This window comes from Anser cygnoides, chromosome Z (assembly GCF_040182565.1).
Source record: "Anser cygnoides isolate HZ-2024a breed goose chromosome Z, Taihu_goose_T2T_genome, whole genome shotgun sequence".
NCBI lineage: Eukaryota > Metazoa > Chordata > Aves > Anseriformes > Anatidae > Anser > Anser cygnoides.
In genome coordinates this window covers 13,900,827-13,921,835 of record NC_089912.1, presented here as the reverse complement: position 1 = coordinate 13,921,835, position 21,009 = coordinate 13,900,827, and the positions used below count along the sequence as shown (strand labels likewise).

General features: G+C 43.2%; 1 protein-coding gene across 1 annotated transcript in view; it reads left to right on the top strand.

Annotated features, from left to right (window-relative positions):
- The window catches only part of MOB3B (MOB kinase activator 3B), a 90,714-nt gene that overhangs the window by 57,403 nt on the left and 12,302 nt on the right, over positions 1 to 21,009 (top strand). Inside the window, exon 4 of the mRNA XM_048050074.2 lies at positions 12,542 to 12,744. Coding sequence (XP_047906031.1) covers positions 12,542 to 12,744 — 203 coding nt within the window. The remainder of the gene's footprint in view (positions 1 to 12,541; positions 12,745 to 21,009) is intronic.

Here is a 21,009-nt window from a genome sequence, read left to right as displayed (position 1 = left end):
ACTTAAGAAAAATTACTGTTGGTTAGTTTTTTATGTCTTTTGTCAGACTGAGATGTTCACAGTTTCTAAACACATTTCTGGAATTGGCAAGGTGCCCACAAACATCTCAGCTTCATGGACTGATGCAGCTTTTATTCTAAACCAAAGCTTCCTGCTAGGAAGGAAGAGAAAATGTTACAGACTGTGCTGCTTCGTGATCTATGCGCAGGGAGAGCTTCCTTTTATTTATATTTAATATGCTCTTCCCTTAGCCTGGTTGTGAAGCAGTACTCTCCATAGTAGTGTCAAAACTTTTGTTGGGACTTAATGTGACTCACTGAGGGTCTGAAGGAGCTCCAAGTGATGCCATCGCAGAGTTTCTGGTAAAGGACGATCCTTAGCAAATTCCAAATGGATGAACACACAGTGGGGGTCAGCGTGATGCCTCTGCTCGTCAGTCATCTTGCATGAGAACTCATTCATAAGTTAAAAGGCAACCTTCAGTCTGTCTTAATAACAGCAAAAGAACACATTTTTTTAACAAATCTATTTTGTTTGGTATTCTGGATACCATCCTTAGTGTTCCATGTTTCAGACTTCTCAGCAGAATCAAGAAGACTCACACGTTGCAGTTAACTTTGTGATGCGTATATTTGTGTATATGTGTGTATAAAATCAGCCCAATTTTTCATATAACCAAATGATTCCCAGGGCTTAAGTGCTACAACAGAAAATATGCCAGTGTAGGAACAGTTGTGATGGCACCGTAAGAGTTTCCCATGCTCACTAAAGGCAGCACGATCTCCTAAGCTGCTGAAGAGGTTTAGGGATGAAGTCAGTTGTTTCTGAATGTCTTGCAGCCTTTGCAGTGTTTGGACGCTCACCAAGCAACTAGCTCGGTCAGCACTTGTCCAGGGAGCAGTCCCACTGAAAAAGTTCCCTGAATCAGGAGCAGGAGTGGAAGACTCTGTATGGTGATGCTTTCAAGGAAAAAATAAACAGGCTAACTCTAACCTCATGTCCATGGCGAGCAGTGCAGTTGTATCCATGGGGTTCAGAGTAAACTTAGCTCAGTTTCCTTAACCAGAAATTTGGAATTTCTAAAGTCAGTCAGAATGTATAACAACATGCCGCCCATACTGACACAATGCTGCTTTTGAAGATTTTTTTAATATTTTATCATTTTTCAGTAACACAAAAGGTGTTATTTCTGAGAAATGAGTGAATTCCTAACCATAGTGAAGCCAGAAAGTATGACTTGATACAGAAATTAGTGAGTGAATTTCTGTGCAGCACATATTGAAGAGCAGTACACTGAAGCATCAATCTATTAGGGGCAAATGGAGTCCCCTTTCTCTTCCATACCATTTGTATTCCGCCCAGGCTTTTACCCTCAGTGTAGCAGTTTTTTTGAACACAGTCTGTAATAATTATTTTTTGAGTGTCAGTGTATTTCCCAGCACAGATCCATGCTGAATCCCAGTGGTGGACCACAGACACTCCTCGGTAAGTTTCTCTTTTCCATACAGTTAGGTGTTAATTCTTAAATACTATAGATTAATTCCATGCTAGATCCCTGCTAGCAGTTAGGTCTATGGGAATGCACACGCCTAAAGAATACGTTGTCTAAATGAGCAGTTGCTTAGTTGGTATTTATAGAAATCTCGTTCTGAAGGTTCAGTGAGCCTATGTGTATTTGCAGGTTGAGGCACTGTATTGCAGACGTGTAGCACATCACTGGATCTCTTCCCATCCTTCTCCACTTTGCATGCAGAAGCCTCTTGCAGTGCGCTGACGAAGCACACTATGCTATTGTTAAAGATCAAATATTTTGCTCACTGCTTTTCTCTTGTCCTGACTAGGAACTATGCAATCCTAGTAGAGAAAGTCAAGTATTTGGTCCTTGCAGACCATCAGTTTTATCTCATTGCAGTTACTAGCAATGAATTCCTTGCTCTGAAAATATATGTGTATGCTGACATTTATTGTTCTCTGAACAGTCCCACTTCCATGACCACGCTAAGCTTTTGCTTTCAGCAGAGCTACATCTGCTTCTGAGTTCATCTCAAAGATAGGAGGAAAGAAAAAGGCACGGTGCCGTGAGCATGTGATCTCAGGAACCAGCTGGTATCTATCATGCGTCACAGGTGGAGTTCTCCAGTTGTAAAACACACTCTTAACAAATTGCACCCCATTAGACATTATTTCCATAACATTCAGCTTCCTGGAACATCAGTAAAGGATCAGTTGTCAGGCCGCCCCATTTGCCAGCATGAATACCTAGAGTTTTAAGAAACATTCAACTGGAAATCCTCACTGGGGCGAGAGGAGGCTTCAGGAAAATAGCATTTATGGTGTCTTCAGGTTTTCAGGAATCAAAAATTTGAACAGCTGTTTTGTGAGTAAGCATGAAGAAAATAACAAATCAGTGGGTTTTGTGATTTATTCGTGCTTTTTGTTCCAGGGAAGAGACAGGTTGAGCCCAGCACCTGCAGATACTCTTCAAAATACAAAAATGAAACCTTTTTGAAGGTCTGCTCCAGCTGCTAGACCTGTCAGACCTCTGCTAGTGAGTGCATGCCAGTGAAATGAATCTGTAGTGGCTTGGAGCTCCCTACCCAGTTCTTGGTTGTCTTTTTTTTTTCTTTTTTTTTTTTTTTCAGAAATACAAAGCAGACATCACTCCAGGTGCTAATGTAGTTATATCTTCAGCAGCACTGTCAGATGCAAGTGCTCTGTATCTTACCTAGCTCATTGGTACTCGTATCCTGAACAAGGAGACTCAAAGCCTGTGAATGCTGCAGAGGTGGCAACTGGAACTTGTGCTATTGTCTGCCTTGAAGATGTCTCAGGATAATTGCTGAGCCAAGACCACACTCTCATCATCCTGCCTTGCAGACAGGAAATTTTAGGTGTCCAGATACATAAAGCTGCCAACTCTTTGTCAGGTTTTACACACAAGTTTTATCTGTACTTCCACATCTTAGTCTGCTTTCCAGCTATGTTAGTTACAGCGTGACCATATAAATCTCCATAAACCTAAAAGGTGATTGATGTTGAATACCATATGAACAGTGGCAGAGATCATGTACACTTACATTAAACATATAGATAAAAACATATACACTTTAAAAGAGTAGACATAAGATGAATGAATGTTTCCTCCTCAGATGATTAATGTTAAACAGATAAATCAGTCTCTTCAGCAATAAAGTGAAAAATGTTTAGTTCTGTTGCTGAACTGCAGTAATTACCCTTGCTAGACTAAGTGCACTTAGTCTTACTGTAGGTTTCTAAAGCTGTGCTAAAAAGAACAACAAAAAAAACCCACTATATACATCACTTTCAGTTAAATTATCCTTGCCTAATAAAATCAACATGGGGATCTGAACAGCTTAAGATCTGACCAGTTTAAAATACAAGGTAAAAGGAAATGCAGAAGTGTAAGTGGTATCTATTGTGTGTCTGTGAAATGGAATGGAAATAAATGGTCTTGTGTACACAAAAAAAGGATTTTATTAATTTGTGTGGAAAGCAGATACCGTAAAGAGACATACTTTATGATTTTGTTTTTGCCCTTCTTTAAGCTTTTCAATTATGAATCTTAAGGTATAATGACTGTTTTCTTCTACATGAAATAAAAGTAATGGAAGTTGGAAAGAGAGCTTCAAGGGAAGGAAACAAAAGTAACCTTTGCCTTATTTTCCTTTCAGTTCTGTGGCATTCACTAGGAATTAAATGGAATAGCAGAAAATGTTTATAGGCAGTTTTCAAGACCCCAAGAAGAGTTCATGCAGCTGTAGCTGTTGCAAAGTAGAAATGTTCTTTATATATTAGTTAAAAGGTCTGTCAGTGGCTCCCATTCTGATGTTGCCCATGATTAATGGGGTCTGAGGTGTTTCTGCTAAAGGTGGTGTTCAAAGCTGTCAAAATTTTTCATATTTCAGGCAGTGGTGAGCAGGAATTGAACGCTGGGGGATGAGTTAGGGAAGGATGGAGAGCGCATTAAACCTGTAAAAGATCTTTTAAAGAGAAACTTTTACTCTGCTGAAATCGGGGTGCATCCCATTCACAGTTGAATTTGGTTATACAGCAAATCAACTTATTTTTGGCCAGATATGTTTTAAATTACTACTTTTATTTGTTATGTTTGAAAAGTTTTTGTCCTGTGTGACCCTTTTTGATTGTTATTGATGTATGTTCATTAAAAGCTTTGACTAGCGCATTAATCTTGCAAAAGTATTTGGTTAAGGTCAAATTAATGCAACTTTTCAAATTAATTCTGTAATTGTCCTTTGCTAGTGACATTAGAGTAATATTATGCTGCTTAGCTTCGTAATGCTTTAAAGGAAGGAGGATACTCTTATTCGCTGATTCTCCAGACCCATTTTCAATGACGTTAGTAGTAAAGTTTCATTCAATTTCCAGGTACCAGCCAGAGCCCCAGGCATTTCAAGAGACAGATCTCACCTATTTATGACCTATTGGAAAAATCTATTTAAATCATAGTTGCTTCTTTGCATGAGCAATAGTAGGTTTTGCATACCTCATAAACCCAAGGGTTGTTGGCCCATGCATTAAGGGTAAATGTAGTCTTATTGGGGTATATGCAATCAAAATACTCAGGTTCTGTTTGCATGACTTAGTTCCTATTGTGGAATTACACTGGATCCAAAGCCTGTTAGCAGCTTTTTCACAGGCTTCACAGGGTGAGCATGCATGGCTGTGTTTGTGTGTGGATTTGTGCTTGTAGACATAACCTGAAACCTTGTGCGTGCAGGCAGAGCTTCGGAAAGCGCGGTCATCTCTGAGAGTGGAGTCCAGTGTGCTCTGGTTCCTATTCCAGCGTGATGGAAAATGGGCTTCCTTTTATCTGACAAACATGTTACTGCAGAGAGCAGGAGTATTCCTAAGAGCAGGACTTTACCCACATCGGTGTGTGTTTACAGGGGAGGAGGGAGGCAGGGAGGAGGAGGCTGACCTCTTCTGCGGAGGCAGTTCTGAGAAAACAAGGGAAGGAAAATTTGGGAGCACGGAGACATCCCAGTAGAGCTGGGGAAGGGGCTGGGGGCAGCGGGGGCAGCGTTGCTCAGGCTGAAGCCTCAGACCTGTGTGCAGTGAGAGTCACACTCGGGCAGGTGGGTAGGGTTGGGTTGGTTCCTGTCTCTTCAGCTGGTGGGTCCATTCGATTTTACAACACTTTCAACAGCTGTAAAAACAGAGTAGTACAAACCATCTGTTATGTTAGCCCCGGATGTGGTGTTATAAAAGAATGAGTAGTTAAAAGCAGTTTGGGAAGCCCTGACTGACTCTTGCTTGCCAGCCTGTGGATTTCTCTCCCAGGACACCGGGCTTCACTCGAAGCTGCTCTGTTGTAAGTCAGGGTTAACTCGAGCAGAGTCAGGACATGGATTTTGTTCTGCTTTCACTTAGTTTTCTGGACCAGGACTCCCAGTCTCCCATTGAATTTCCCTTGCATGCTGCTGTTTAATTCTCTTTCCCTGTCTCATGGGAGAGAGCTGCGTTTTACTGCAGAGAAAAATTACTTCTTTAAAACTTACAGATCTTTTTTTCCAAAGAACTGTCAATATACACTGAAAATACCTTTGTGCAGGTAATGGATTCCTAGCTCAGCTCAGGTGTCAGAGGATCAGAAAATGGCTTGCCCTGGGAGAGACACAAGGGCTGGGATCTGAGTTGTTTGTGCTCTCTCAATGTTTCTCTTAGTGGCCCCCTGGAAAGGAGTTGAGCACAACAGTCATTCAGAGAGCAAACATTGCTTTAGTGATATTAACCATGTTGACCTTTCAAATCCAGTGACTTGTTAATGTCACGTCCTAGGTTTGGGCAGGTGTAAGGCCTCTGCTTTTAGTTAGATGCTGGAACACAACGTGTGCTGGGGACAGCAGGCGGTTCTGTCTTAGTGCTTCTCCAAGACCACGCTGCTTGCTGCTTGCAGTAATGCTTCACATTGCCTCTTCTTACTGCAGCAGCAAGCCCAAGAGGGGCCCTCGGAACAGCGTGTCCTCCTGAAATGAATGGGAGACCAGAATGTTTGTTTCCTGAAAATATCAGAAGTTAGTAACAAAAATGAAAACCATGCTGGGCAGTGGTGTACTCAGCATGGGATGCTGAAACCACGTCATTACCCAGAAATTGTCAGGCTGTGGTAGGTGCTGTAGGGACGAACCTGTTAACAGACCCGTGCCACGTGGGAAGGAGAGTTTTTCCACTGATGCTTTAGTCAGGCTCCATTGTTTGTACCTTTTTTTTTTTTTTAACATTGACTCAGCACGTTGCTAAACTCTCTTTTCCCACCCTAAGCTGTCATGTGTTACACTGCCAAATGACTGCAATTTCTGCCCCAGAAGTGGCTGCCTTTTGCTGATCTGTAATATAGCCCCTGCTAAGGCAGGGAGAGCCATAAATTACTCTAATGCATCTCCAAGCCTGTTTTAAACTCTGTATCTATTAATGCCATACACAGTTGTCCAAATGCAGAGCTCCAGCAAATCTCATTTTGTTTCTATGGTGAAGGTGGCTCTTCCAGGGCAGACAGATGTGTTTGATGAGTTGCTCTGTCACAGAAACATGATTCGGCTGCTTTTTATGGCCCTTGGTTTCCTTATCGCCTTGTGGGCCTGCAGGTCTGTCCTAATGGGTTTCTTGGCCTGATTGTCGGCTGGGGCAGAGCTCGCCTTGCCTGGGACAGGCAGCAGGAGAGCGTCCAGTTCAGGTGGTTTGTGTACTTAGGTATTTACATGTCTCTAAGACACCTGGTGGAGTTAATTAAATGGCAAAATGTACTGCCGTCATCCACTTGTTGGTGTACAGCAGAGGAGAGAGCTGCTGGATGCTCGGGCAGTGCAGTTTCAAAAATTCTCTGATATGTACCCTTTTCCCCTTAAACAGCCCTTTTTAAAAACAGTGGCATGTTTTTAAGCAGCATTTGCAGTAGTATATTATCCATCCTTTTGCTGATGGAGAAAGGGGTCCCCCTTCTTTTCCCATATGCGTGTTTTTAAAAAAAGAATGAATTATGACTGTGGCCTGCTTAAGGACTTTAGAGCGCACCATGCTATTTCTGTGCACAATTGCCAAAGGGCTTACCATCTTCCCTTGGGTAAAGCGAGTCTTCAAACCACACAAATACAGAAGGTCAGAAGTGCTCGTGGATCTGGCAGCGCAGAAGATTTAGCTGGGGCTGCGTTTTCGTTGCAAGCTGCCGGCAGGAGCGTGAGCCAGCCCAGAGCCAACGGCAGTGTTGCAGGCAGAAGGGCCGAGCAGCACAGCCTGTTCCTCAGCGCCAGCTTCCTGAGACTGCACACGTTTTTCCTCTTTCCTAGAGAAGAAAAAAGAGGCAGCAAGGAGAAAAATGCATCATGACTTTCTTCCTGTGGTGCTCACCTGCTTCTGGGGGAGGTCATTACATGTGTTGAGGTGAGGGGAGTCATGATGGTTTTGTGTCAAAGGAGACAACCTCCGTGCCAGTTGTATTCATCTCAGACCCTCTTTTATCCCCGCCTAATTTAGTTTCTTTAACATTTGGTCTCTTATCTGTCTCTCATCCCACCGATATTCTGTGTCACACAACGAACAGGTTTTGTATTGACAGGGCTTCATCACGACATGAAAACATCTCCGTGTTTTAAACCAACAGGCCATTAACTCACTGGTGGACACTGCACAAGCCTTTCTAGCAGACAGCAATAACAATACTGCTTTTCTAGACTGAGTTTCCTGGGAGGTGGGCCTTGACAGTGTCTGTTGTTGCTATGTAAGTGGATTACTCACAGAAGTAAGACCATAGGCCAGTAGTGTCAATACTGGGCTAAATGTCCACTTGCTGGGATTAGGTCTGGAGGCTCACTCAGGCAAAGGACCAAATGTGCTGATAGAAAATTAAGAAAGGTAGGTAGGGAACAAATAAGACTGTTTTTGAAAATAAGGGAAAGTCCTTTTTTCCAGTGGAAGAGAAAGTGTTAAAACTCGATAAATCGGGTGAGTTGAGCTTTGGAATTTGCACAGAGTCCTGCTCATGTTAGGTGAAGCCTTTTCTAGCAAGTAAAGAGAATCACAAAATCGTAGAATCATTTAGGCTGGAAAAGATCCATAAGATGATCAAGTCCAACCATCACCTGACACTACCAAGTCCACCACTAAACCATGTCCCTGAGCATCCCATCCACACGTCTTTTAAATACCTCCAGGATGGAGACTCCACCACCTCCATGGGCAGCCTATTCCAATGCCTCAACACCCTCTCCATAAAGAAATTCTTCCTAATTTCCAGCCAGAACCTCCCCTGGCACAACTTCTGAGGCCATTCCCTCTAGTCCTATCACTAGTTACCTGTGAGAAGAGGCCAACCCCCAGCTCCCCACACCTTCCTTTCAGGTAGCTGTAGAGAGCAGTAAGGTCTCCCCTGAGCCTCCTCTTCCCCAGACTACACAACCCCAGTGCCCTCAGCTGCTCCTCACAGGACTTGTGCTCCAGGCCCTTCACCAGCTTCGTAGCCCTTCTCTGGACACGCTCCAGGGCCTCGATGTCCTTCTTGTAGTGAGGGGCCCAAAGCTGAACACAGTGCTTGAGGTGCGGCCTCACCAGAGCAGAGTACAGGGGGACGATCACCTCCCTGCTCCTGCTGGCTGCACTATTCCTGATACAAGCCAGGATGCTGTTGGCCTTCTTGGCCACCTGAGCACACTGCTGGCTCATGTTCAGGTGACCATCAGTCAGCACCCCCAGATCCTTTTCCTCTGCACAGCTTTCCAGCCACCCTGCTCCAAGCCTGTAGTGCTGCATGGGGTTGTTGTGGGCAAAGTGCAGGACCAGGCACTAAGCCATGTTGAATTAGCAGAAAGGCCAAGGAAGAATGGGGAGGTGGGAGCAAGGAGGAGGAGGTGGCTGTCCTGTGGTGTTCTGGTGCACCTCCTTTTCTGCAAGAGGAAGCTGTTGTTAGCCCTGGCAAGCCCAGCACATACGTGGTTATCACCACGCTGGCCACGTTTGCTGCTAGCTATGCTATACCTGTCTATCCTCCACTGCATTGTTTTCCATTTGCATGTATAACCCTGAAGTAAAGGAGCTTACATGGTGTGACTGGGATGTTTAAGAGTGTTTGCATAACTTGGCACCTTCCTGGGACATTATCAGGAGCTCTGGGGTTTTGAGCTCCAGGTCAACAAAGAGGATCCTCCTGTTACATTCTTCTCATACAGCAGCGCTGGGTCTTAGCCTGCAGAAGAATCAAAGCTGACAGTTCATACATCCAGAAATATGTTTTTTTTTTGTTGTTTTGTTTTTGTTTTTTGTTTTTTTTCCAGCAAATAGCAGCTAGCTTAAAAAAATTCACTGTCATCTCTGTATTCCTTTGCCTTTTAATAACATGGTTTAGCAATCTATTTTGATGATTTTACATTCTGTCTGTATCACCTTGCAGATACCGAGACAGTCATCTTTCTTGGAAGCACTCAGACTTAAATACTTGGACCCTGTTTTTTTAATTCTTTTCAAATTTCCAAGAAACAAATTATGAAACACGGACTGCATGCTGAAAAGGGTTTGGAGGGGGTGAAGACAAAGGCTACTGTTGCTCAGCTGAAGGACTGCAGGCTCCTCAGCAAGTCAAGGATCTAAATCTAAGCTAGTCATTTCCCAAGGGTCACTGGTAATGATTGCACTCGGTACTTGACTTATTTATAACAGTTGCAGTGGGAAGAAAACATTAGGCCAAATTCTGACCTCAGAATATAAATCTGGAACCAGCTCACTGTGATTTTTCAAGTCTTGATGGCATTCCTTTGGATTCATTGTGCTGTAACTCAGTTCAGGATCTGTTCTGTTGTATTAGGTATGTTTTTTCCTTCGAGATGGCATTTCTGCCACCCTTCTTGTCTAATTTCATGGACTGCAAGGATCCTCCTATTGCCAGTCTGATGTCTTGGGCTCGCTTTTGGCAGCTGTGGCAGCAGTGGGACCTTCTTCATTACAGCGTTGTTCTTGCAGTCCCGGGGATGGACCTGCTTGTTCTGCACTTGGGGTGTGCATGTTCTGGCCTAGGAAACTCTGCTCTCCTTGCTCAGGTCAGCTTGCAGTGACAACAGGAACTCCCCCTGCCCCCTTTTTTTAAGTTTTACGTATTTTTTAGAGGACGTCTTTAAAATTCTGGTTTGGGTAGATGAACAAAACTGTAAATCAGACTGCTGCTCTAGCTGTTCCTGAAGAAATGTGATCCACCTGGTTAACTAACTGGTGTTTCTGTTACATCTTTTGGATATATTTATTTTGCCTTTGGAAATGACAACTCACTTTTAATAAATCCAGGTGTTTGGCTAATTGCGTGGGGTTTTGATTCAAATATTGCCAAGACAGCTGTACCTATTGTGATTTCTGTAGCTTAGAGACGTCTCAGGTCATGGCTTGAGCATTTAGGCCTCCTCCTCCATGGCCTGAGATACTAGTTGTGGCTTTGAGATGAATTAATTCCTATGAATGGATGTGACAGCCAATAGCAAATGTTTCTGAAGGAGGTAAAGTAGCTGTGCTCCAACAGATGCAGTTATTTCTCTGGGCCCTAGTTTGCGCATCAGGAGCAAGAAGGGCTGTATTGAGTCTTTGAAGCTGCCCAAAATTATTGCAAAAGGATTTGCCTACAATGGGCCAGAACAAGCCAAAGAAACCAAGGCACTTTGGCACACATTTGTACCTTGCTGATGGCAAACGTGGATGTAGTTCAGGGATATCCTGAGCATTTCTGTTAAATGAATAGTGGGAGTGAACTCTGCCCTCCAGTCTTGTCCTTCCCACTTTCCATACCTTGTCCCTCAGTGTGGTAAACTGAATTTCATGCATGGCCTGTACATTAGTTCTGCTTTGCTGGCCTTTGTTACTGCTCAGGAAACGTGTGAGAGAAAGAGCACCAGAGCTTCCTTGACGGCTCTCTTGATTTCACACGCTCAGACCTTTAATCCTGCGTTTGCTGCAGATTGGGGTCTGCAGTCTTGCTGTACTTATTCGTGTTGTGCTGTGTGTAGGCTGCTATGTGCATAATATAAAAGGCTGTTTTGTTTTAGTTTGACGGAATGTTAGGTTCTTCCAGATGACTAAGAAATTATTAGTATTAGTTGGGCCTAAACATAGTTTGTGCTCAGACCTACTCCTAGTCAGCATGGAGCGTACCTTTAGGGCCTGCCCACTGGGCTGATGCTGGGACACATCTGAGTGCCGATACTTCCCCACTTGTCTGTTTACAGGCATAGTGCTGCTCACATCAGCCGTGGATACGCCCTGGGATACCGACATGTATGGGACCAGGGAGTCCAGAGTAAGGTGTGTTTTCCTGTTGTTGGGACCCAGAGCGACACAGCCACAGCTGATATTTTATTTAAAATTCTCTTTTAAGCATGGAAATTCTCACTGTATGTCCTCAGTTTCCCTGGGCCATTTGTGCATTCATTCACTAGTCTCTTAGGAGTATTGAGCAATATGTAAGAGGATACTAAAATTTTAAAACCATAAAGTTTGGTATAATGTTAATTTAATATCTCCATCTTCTTTCTGCAAATAATAAACATTTTCCTTGTTGAGAGCATGAGCCAGATTTCCAGTGGTTATGGAGCTGGTAAGCTGTGAGATTTTTACTTTTTTTTTAAAGAAATATTAACTACGGTTATGTAGTTCAGATCTGACTAAAACGTGGAATGTAACATAAAATCAGGAGGATACGCAAAAAAACAAAGTAGTAGTGGAGTTTTGAGGATGCCACTGAAGTCATCATGTCCAGGGCACAGCCATAGAAGGAGATGAATCCTTCAGGGTTTTGTGGCAGCTCCATGATACACGATGCCATGTGAGATAAGTCTCTAATGAAGGGGAGTGTTGAAGGCACTGTTTGTGCTACATTGTGGATGCCTGGCAATTTACTTGCAAATCTTACTTTTGCTGCTGCTTTGGAGTCTCCAGCTGCAGACTGGTCTAATTTACAAGCTATTTTGGGATGGTTGTTTTTGTGTATCTGCAAAAACATGCAGATCTATGAGGTTTTCTATAAAACAGCAGTCATAGCGGTACAAATAGCTGAGAGGAATGTGAAAGCGAAGGGAATGGTCCTTTAATCTCTCTTGATTATTAAATCTGACATGGTCAACATGCCAGTGTTGAGTAAGATGGGCAGAAGAGAGTCTATCACTTCTAGGACAAGCTCTGTCTATAAAAGTATGTGAGAACCACCTCAGGATGTAAAGCCATTGGTGTTAATGAGGCAGTGTGCAGTCCAGTGAAAATCACTGAATGTTACAACACGGGCTGTTCCTCCATTAAACTGCTAAGGGAAAAAAGATCCAGTACCTATTGGTCTTGAGCCATTAAAATGCTTATGTATCTGGTTACCTTTGGTGCTAGCAGTAAGCTAAACAGATGCATGAAGTGATCTCATGGGTTGGAAAGGAGGCCGAAGAAGTCATAGCCTCTTTTGTAGTTACAAACTTCTGCTTTGCTCCAAAGCCATTGTCGTGGGAGGATGACAGGATGGTTGTGACAACCCTGCCTTCTCTATTCACAGGTGTTCCCTTTCCAAAGAACTTCCTTCAGATCTGCAAGAAGATACTCTGCCGGCTTTTTCGGGTGTTTGTTCACGTCTACATTCATCACTTTGACCGTATCATCCTTATGGGGGCCGAGGCCCACGTCAATACCTGTTACAAGCATTTTTATTACTTTGTGACAGAGCTCAACCTGATAGACCGCAAAGAACTAGAGCCTTTGGTAAGTGTGAGGTCTGGGAGAAAGCTCTAGGAAATTTTACAGCTGCCCTTCACTGAGCCTTTCCCACACTTGTTGCAGTGGGTTTCCTCTGGGAATAAAGTCCATGGTTGAACACAGGCAATTTAAAAGGAAGAACTTTGCCTCTGACCACAGATCTGTTCCATCTGCTGCAGCCTTTGTGGTGTGCTCAGTAGGCTCAGTCAAAAGATAAAAATGCAATGTGTTTTGTATGGAAAAATGCAAGGTGGGGAATGCTGTCATTTGAAATTAGAAATTCATTTTTATTCTGCTCCTTGCTGTACTATATGTTTTATAGAGAGGGTTTTTTTTGTTTTGTTTTGTTTTTTTCACTAGTTAGTAACAGCATGGTTCTCATAGCAGTCACCTGAATACATGTGAAGGGAACAGTGGTCTGTATAAAGGTGAATTTTTTTTTTTTAAATCTTTAAGTAGGTGTTTGTGAAAGTACTGAGTATGTTAGATCTGGATCTAAGTGAAACAGATGAGGTGAGACAGAGGTTCAGACAATTAACAGCCTAACAAAACCAGACACTTCCTTTTGGCCTGAGGTGGATCAAAATGAAACTCATTGTATCCAAAAGTAAGTTTTAAGAAATGGAAACACTTTTGCTGTTGCTCATAAATGCAAATAAAATAAAAATGTAGACAGAGAAGTAAAAGTATGGGACAATTCAGAAAGCAGTTAATGTACAAACCCTCACTGTGGTGGTTTAGCCAAGGGATCAGGGCAACATTTCTCCACGGGTCAGGGTTTGGAAAGTACTGTATCATACAGTTCATTTATGCAGTGCTAGAACCACTGGGATTTCTTTTCCCGCATAAGCACTGAACAGCTGAGGCTGGCTGGCACCCATGGACACCCTGTAGTCCAGCTCACTCCTCTGAAGGCAGTGTCACCTACAGCGGGTTGCCCACGACCATCTCCAGGCAGGTTTTCAGTTATAGGGGCACATAAAGGCACATTGCAAGGAGATGGTATTAAATATTCCTGGAAGCATGGCAAAGTGGTGTTTCTGTGGGATTTTGAGCTGTTGCAGGGGTGGTATGTGTACACGCTGTGTAATGACTGAAGCCTAGCAGGAGAGCAGGCTAGGAATGTGCTCCAACTGGTGTGTGCTTCCCCCTTGCCTTCCAGTATTCCCTCCCTTCACAAAACTACCCTTAGTGCTATCACAGGATGCAGCATTATGAACTTTGCTGGGCTTCATGGTCTTCCAGAAAACTGTTCCACCTGCACTGGGAGGGCACCAGCTGACAGACGAAGCCCCACCTGCTTCTTCCATCTCCCTGTCCACCACTTGGGTGGGTGTCAGCAGCGTGGAAATGCAGAAAAAAACAACAACAAATGTCTGTACTTTTGTCTTCAGCTGGTCACAGAGAAGGGGAGGAGCTGCCAAACAACAGCAGACTTTGCAAATAATCTTGAATTCTAATGTGGTAGTTGAGGACAACCTGTGCCCTGCCAGGTTCACCATGGCAGGAAATGAGCCTACATTATCTCCCTTAATTAGAAAATAGGCCAAGAGCTGATTAAATAAAAAACAGACTGCCACATGCTTTAATAAACAGGAAGGCAACTGACTTATCAACGTATCTTCAAAAAGGGAGAGTAATGAGGGAAGCAGGCAGTAGATGAATAGTAATATTAGCCTGCTGGCAGGACTTACTCTGTCTGTTTAAAACAGATTTTATCAGCCTTCTGCAACCCTGTGCAGCAGCTGTAAAATCAAATGAAGCAAATGAGTCAAATAGGGTTCCCCCCTTCCGTTCAGGAGTTGCATAGCTTCAGTTAAAGTGGGGGCTGTAGTCTAAAATGCTCCTTATCTTTTTTACATCCCCAAGGCTGTGTTAATTTGACAGATCCCTGAGTCTTTCACAGAGCTGCTTTGGGAGGAAAAAAATGGAAGCTGGCACACTTTCTGACCACGCAGGTGGTCCTGAAGAAAACAAGGCATGGCCAGTTGGTTAATGTGGGAGGAGATAAGAAGTCTGAGGACATACCTGGCCTCTTGCACCGTTGACAGGCAGACAGGCAGTGTGCACCATGAGAGGTCTCAGAAGACCCTTGCGGCATGTCTCCGTGGGGAAGTTATCAGGAAATAAACAAAGGTCTGAATTTAGGATGTGGCATCTGCTTTGTACTGGCTCCAAGTGACTGATTTTATCCTCCACTGTCACAGTTCACCCTAGTTTACCTCTGAGCCTGTTTCGGTGGCTGAAAGTAGTCTAGCTGGGCGATGTCCATGCCTTCATCCCGTTCTCACCTTATGCAGATGCTTACACAGGACGCTTGAAACACTTAATCTAAATGTACTTTTTAGTGGGACTCTTAGTGCAGCTCCAGAAGCAGTAATGCTCTTCTGCTTTTTTCTCCTGCACTCTTCTTTTTAAACAACTGATTTCTTAGCATGTAGGACTTAACACCACGCCAAAGCACCTTGTAAGCACATTGCGAGCAAAACAGTCCTGAGCTGGGGAATTCTGCTTCATTTTTTGCCAATTTAAAAAAAAGCTTTTGATAACTAATATGGACATCAAGGGGGGAAAAAAAAGACTAGTAATTGAACAAAACACTCAGGAAAGAAAGTCCTTCTTCCCCAGGCTCAAATTTAACAGAAACCTTCTCTCCCCTCCTCGGAGTCTCCACTCACTCTGGTTTTGCCACGTTACACCCAGACATTCCCAGTCCCTTTGGTGAGGTGAGGGATGATGCAGGAGGCAGGGGTTGTATGCAATGCTTTATTTCTGCTGCTTTTTACTTGTTTTCCTCCACTCCAGCATGTGTTTACTGTGGGGCACAGTCCCTCAGGGTGTCTCAGCTGTGGCATGGCTGCCCATGGCCCATGGTCCCTTCAGAGGTGTGCCTGCTCTGCATGGGGCACCTCCAACCACGACCCCAACAGTGCCTCCATCCCCGTGTCCTCGCCTTCTAGCAGCTGCTGCTCTTTCTGAAGTGTTTGTGAACAGAGGAGCCACAGGCTTCTCCGGTTGAAGTTCTGGCACACGGTGGGTTATTTATGGCAGTTTTGGAGCCAGCTGGAAGTGGCTGTGAGTGGCACAGGGCAGTTGTTGGCCTCCCACCACCCCTGTAGCCCTCTGCTACCAAAACCCTGCCGGTTAAGCCCAGTACAAAGCACCCTCTGCAAAGTAAGGTGCAAGTGTTGGTTGTCATATGCAATCCGTTGGGTGAAGCCTTGCATTTTGTTTCAAATTTGGGTTTCTTACCTATCAACAGGTAAACTAATAGCTCTCTTCAAGAGTTTCCCTCTGTTGGATATAGTATTTAGTGGACATAGTATTAAGACAGTATTGTGGGCTTGAATGTATCAGTGTTTGTGAAGTGCTCTGGTATCACCAAATAAGAGCTGTAATAAGAGTAGAACTTGCTCCTGGTTCATCTTCCTCCCTTCAGGTCAATCATCAGCTTGTTTATTTTTAAGGAATACAAGCTGCTGCATGCAAGGCAACATAATCCCTTCCAAATACTTCTTGATTTCTTTAGCTCAGCCCAGTGAGCTGAGTCATAAATCTGATTTTCCTGTAAAGGGAGGTGAGTACCTTCCCTGATACGCATCTCTTTCCATTACTCTTATCTCAGAAGAGAAAGGCTAACTAGCAGGAATAAAGTGCTGCTGCAGGTGGAGCAGCCTCCCTGTAAAGGAGTTTATCTTTTGAAAGTGTCTGCTAGGTATGACACAGCCTCCGGTCACAGAAGCAGTTTCCCTGGCTCTGCTGCTTCGAAGAAGCTGAATTCCTCCTTCCATTCCTGAAGGCAGGGGGCTCTTTTTGGATGCTGGGTTTGGTGATCACAGAGACTGTTTATTGCTGTGCTCCAGGCTTAGCTGGAGAGGCAGTGATCGTGTCATGAAACCTGAGGATCAGCACAACCACAGCAGTGTGTCCTCTAGTAAAGGAAGGGGGAAAAAACAGGCTTCTGAAAAGCAATAAAATTAGTGCCAGGCAGGCATTAAACCACAGTGGTTTTTTTCCCCTGAGCCAGAAGGTGCCTGCCAGACAGACACAGAGGCAAAGAATCCTGCAGCTATATTTCTCCTCTTGTTCAGTCATTTTAGATTTGGAGGCCTTAGAGATTTGTGGCTGAACCTCAGTGCAAAGCATTTTGTCAGGTAACAGTATGACAACAGGTGAGGCAACAGTTTGCTCCCAACTTCTTAGTGTATGTTGCAGTATCTTGATTTGATTTCTAAATCTCTGCATTTTCACTGGCCTGCTATTTCAGTATGCCTTGTGCTTGTCAGAGTTAGATTAAATTAAAAAGTACACCCCAAAACATGGTGAGATTTCAGTGTTAAATTTAAAGATCTGAGCATAGTGTAAATTCATTCGAAGGAGCAAGGTTCTTAAGACACCTCTTTTTTTCCTTGTGGGAGGTGTGGACCTATCTCTCTCACTACTGAGCATTACTGGTTAGCATAACCTTAAGGTACATCTCTAAAAAAAAATTGTTATTTGGTCTTCTTGCTGTGCAAGTTTGAGGAAGGTCATAGAGGGCCTGGAAATCTGTGCAGGGCCTGTGTATTCGATACGTACTTTGAAACTTGTGTTCTAATAACAAATCTAGGTGGCAAAAACACGTACATTTCAGAACCATGGGCAGGTCAGGGGTTCATCTGGTGCCAAAGAACTGTGGGAAGTGATGAGCAAGGGGGTCAAACGCTGGCAAATATGATGGAAGGGTTCATGTGGTTTGAGTACATTTGCTTCTCTCTCAGTTACCAGGAGTTGTCAAATGCACACATCTATTGGCCAGACAGATAGAGATACCAGCATATGCCAGTTTTGTACATTTTTATGTTTAACCAACACAGCGTCCTCTTACAGAGCAGGGAGTATCTTTTATGCTCTTTCAGAAATATCCAAAAATACATAGCAAACCAGTCAGATTCCCAGCAGATTCCTACGCAACTTTGAAAACTATTGATTGCAGTGAAATTCCCCTCTGAGGACAGGGATAAAAGACAGAAGAATGTGGCCATCTGCTTTACTCATACTCTAGAAATCTTTTTTTTTATAATTCCCATCCCTTGAAAACTTTGACCTTTCTCTCAGAAGTAGTGTTTTGGTAAACATTTTGTTTTATGAGAACAGAAAGTAATAACTACGTTTGGATGGAGAAAAACAGAGAAGGGTTTTACTTAAGCATGTTGTTATGATAACTGTTAAAATACTGATTTAATTTTGATGTGGAGACAATCAGCTATGGAAGCAAATAGATAATTTGGGGGTTGGAAGTGGTGGCAGTCAGTGGAGCTGCATGCATAAAAATGGACAAACTGGTAATTGACTCCATGGGGATGGAGTTCATTTGCAGAATAAACAAAGATAATAAGGTCTTCTTTCCTTATTCTCTATAATTCTGAATGTAAAATCTTCCATTGACCTTGTGGCGTGATTGGCTTCTGATAACATTTTCATCCAGTATTAGGAGTCGCTTAAAAGTAAACACTTACATGTTTTTTGTTTGTTTGTTTGTTTATCTCTCTAGGAAACTTACTTTCTCAATGGAACTTCTAATGTTTGTCCAAGCAGTCTAGCAAGTAAAGAGATGAGTGTTTAATACATCAACCTAAGCATTAAACTGTGTTCAGGCTTTGTATTTTTTCCCCCCTGTATGTTAATTGCAAAAACCCATCATGGTCTGAGTGACAGTAGGATTTCAAAGTTAAAATTCATTCAGGAAATTTCACAGTGAGGTTTGTGTAATAGCTCTACCTTCCCACATTTTATGCTTCAGAGCCAAGTTGCTGTCCTGATTACACTGACGTAAATCTGGGGCACTTTCTTCTCAGTCAGTGGGATTATTTGATATCTTCCCACAAAATTCAGAGGAAAATTGTAGCCCTACAGTCTTGGGTGGTATTTTCATGTGCTGCTTTGTCACCAACACCAGTACTACACAATGTGCTGGTTTTTATGCTTCTGTACTCCATAGACAGGTTTGTGCACACATTTAGCAGAATGGCCAAAAGTGATGCAGGGAAAAGGAAGAGTTATTTTTGTATACAGCTGGGATGTGAAAAATGCCTGCTGTATGTGTGGCATTGTTGTGAGTAGGCAGTATTTCCACCTCCAGGTCTTTCATCCAATATTTTCTTTAATCTATTTTAAAAAAATCACTTAAGGTATGGTTTCACAGTCATCTTATGCCACAATAAGAGCAGCCTGAAACTGGAAAAGGTGGTCCTGCCCTTCCTATCACCTAAGCTACCTATTCCCTGCGTCAGAGCGAGCCTTTGCGTTACCATCATCAGACCCAAGGACTGATGAGCTGAACACCACCAGTTCAGCCAAAACTGATGTTTTTGCCAGGATGCTTTCTGGAGCAGTTGCACACAGCCTTGTATCAGCACAAGGCACATGGTGAAAACATGGAGCCAGGGGAAAACGTAATGGTATGACTGTCACCTTCATGGCAGCACAAGCACAGCCAAAAATGTAGTCCTTTCCCTGCGTGCTGGACAAGTGAACATCCCCACCTTAACGTGGCAGCTTGGGCTTGCAGCAGCTGCTTGTGCCGGTGCAGCCACTGGCTGAAGGAATCACACAGAAGTCAACCAACTTCCTTCACCCTGCTTCAGGATGAGCTATTTAGCAGTACTCGAAGCAAATGGTGTTCAGGCGAACACTGTGAATTTCTCGTTTTTACTTTTTGCTTTGCCAGGGGTAGGTACAGCAAGGCATAAGAATCAGTCCCCAAATCTGTCACTACTGTTCATGAAGCCCAAGCAGCCACAGCTAGACATCCAGTTTACTGCAAACAGTACATCTTTTCACAAAATAATTAGCAGTTTTGCTGCCTCTTTGTCTCCCACAAAAAAAAGAAAATGTTTATTCATCAGGCAGTTCATTGCCAGAAATGCCGTAGATGTTATAGAAATACTGTAAACATGGCCCATCTGGCAATAGCCACCTCCAGAGCTTACAGTGGAAAAAACAGCGGTAGCAGGCTTAACAAAACATGGCAAACTACTGGCATTTCGACAAGGGCACGTTCAGGTGAAACACGGCTGAGTTAAACAGGATGATTAAAGGAGGCTTCTACTGCAGATACATTTTTCAAGCATAGATTTTAAAACAGAATTATACCTTTCTTAATTCACCCTTTTTTATTTTTTTTTTCCAAATCATTGCTTTTTCTGCTTGGCTATTTTTTATGTTTGTGGTGAAATTGGAATTTGTACTTTTCCAGACCGTTTTCTCCATATATACATCCAGCCTTCGTGAAAGCAACGTTGGCACCCATAAATCAATGGACTGTGAAATAAGCAGTTTCAAACCCTGACATATAAATGATCTGACAGTCAGCAAAGGAGAGTTTGAGCTTGAAAGCAAAGAACTAATTTCATTAAGTCACTGTGTTTTTGTTGCCACTATCCTTCATAGCTACCCAATTCTGTTTTTATATTGCTGTTCATTACTACTGAAGTACAGCCCTTTGGATCCTTCTGAATTGTCCCGTTCTACAGCACTTAAAGGAGCAAGACAATAAGAATATTAGCACATTGTTTTAAAGGTATCTTTGTTTTTTTATCCTTCTAGACTTTCCAGTGTGTTTTGTATTCTGTCCAGATGGCTTAAGCTTTAGGCAGGGAACCCATAAGGTTTAATCTTGTTCAGAGCCATAGGTGGTGCTCCAGAAGAATAGCTGGTCACTCTCTAATTGATCTGTCATGAACAGTTTATGACTCTGAAATCTACCAGTGAAGCTTCCGTGTGAAAAACATTTCTTTCTGCTCTCCTGGCGCATTGGCATTGGGACATCCAAAGGGAAAGCAGGAAACCCTCTTACTGCATGCAGTACTGCTGCAGTAACAAGAAATTGTCCTAATGGACAAACAGGCACCCAACCTTCCCGTCCCTCCTCCGACGTCTGCCCTCCCACAAAATTGCATGCCACGCCTTCTGCTAGATGGAATTGACCATCAGCGTCCCTTCAAACAAAATTCACCTACTAAGTATCTACGATGCACCCTGTAGAAAAGTGCCTTCAACAGCCTGGTGTGCCAGCAGATGCAGAACAAATGCCTCGTATGCATGTGTGTACGGGTAACGGGGTCAGAGGCTGTGTGTGTGCTCACTGGTTCTATCTGTGTACATAATGCAGGCATACAGCTGTTCTAAAAATGTTCATAACTCAGGTACTTGTGTGTCAGTTTTATTGTATAAATTCATAGTAGTTTTCCCTGAGAGGTTCTTGCTCATGGTTGTTATAAATTCTGTCAC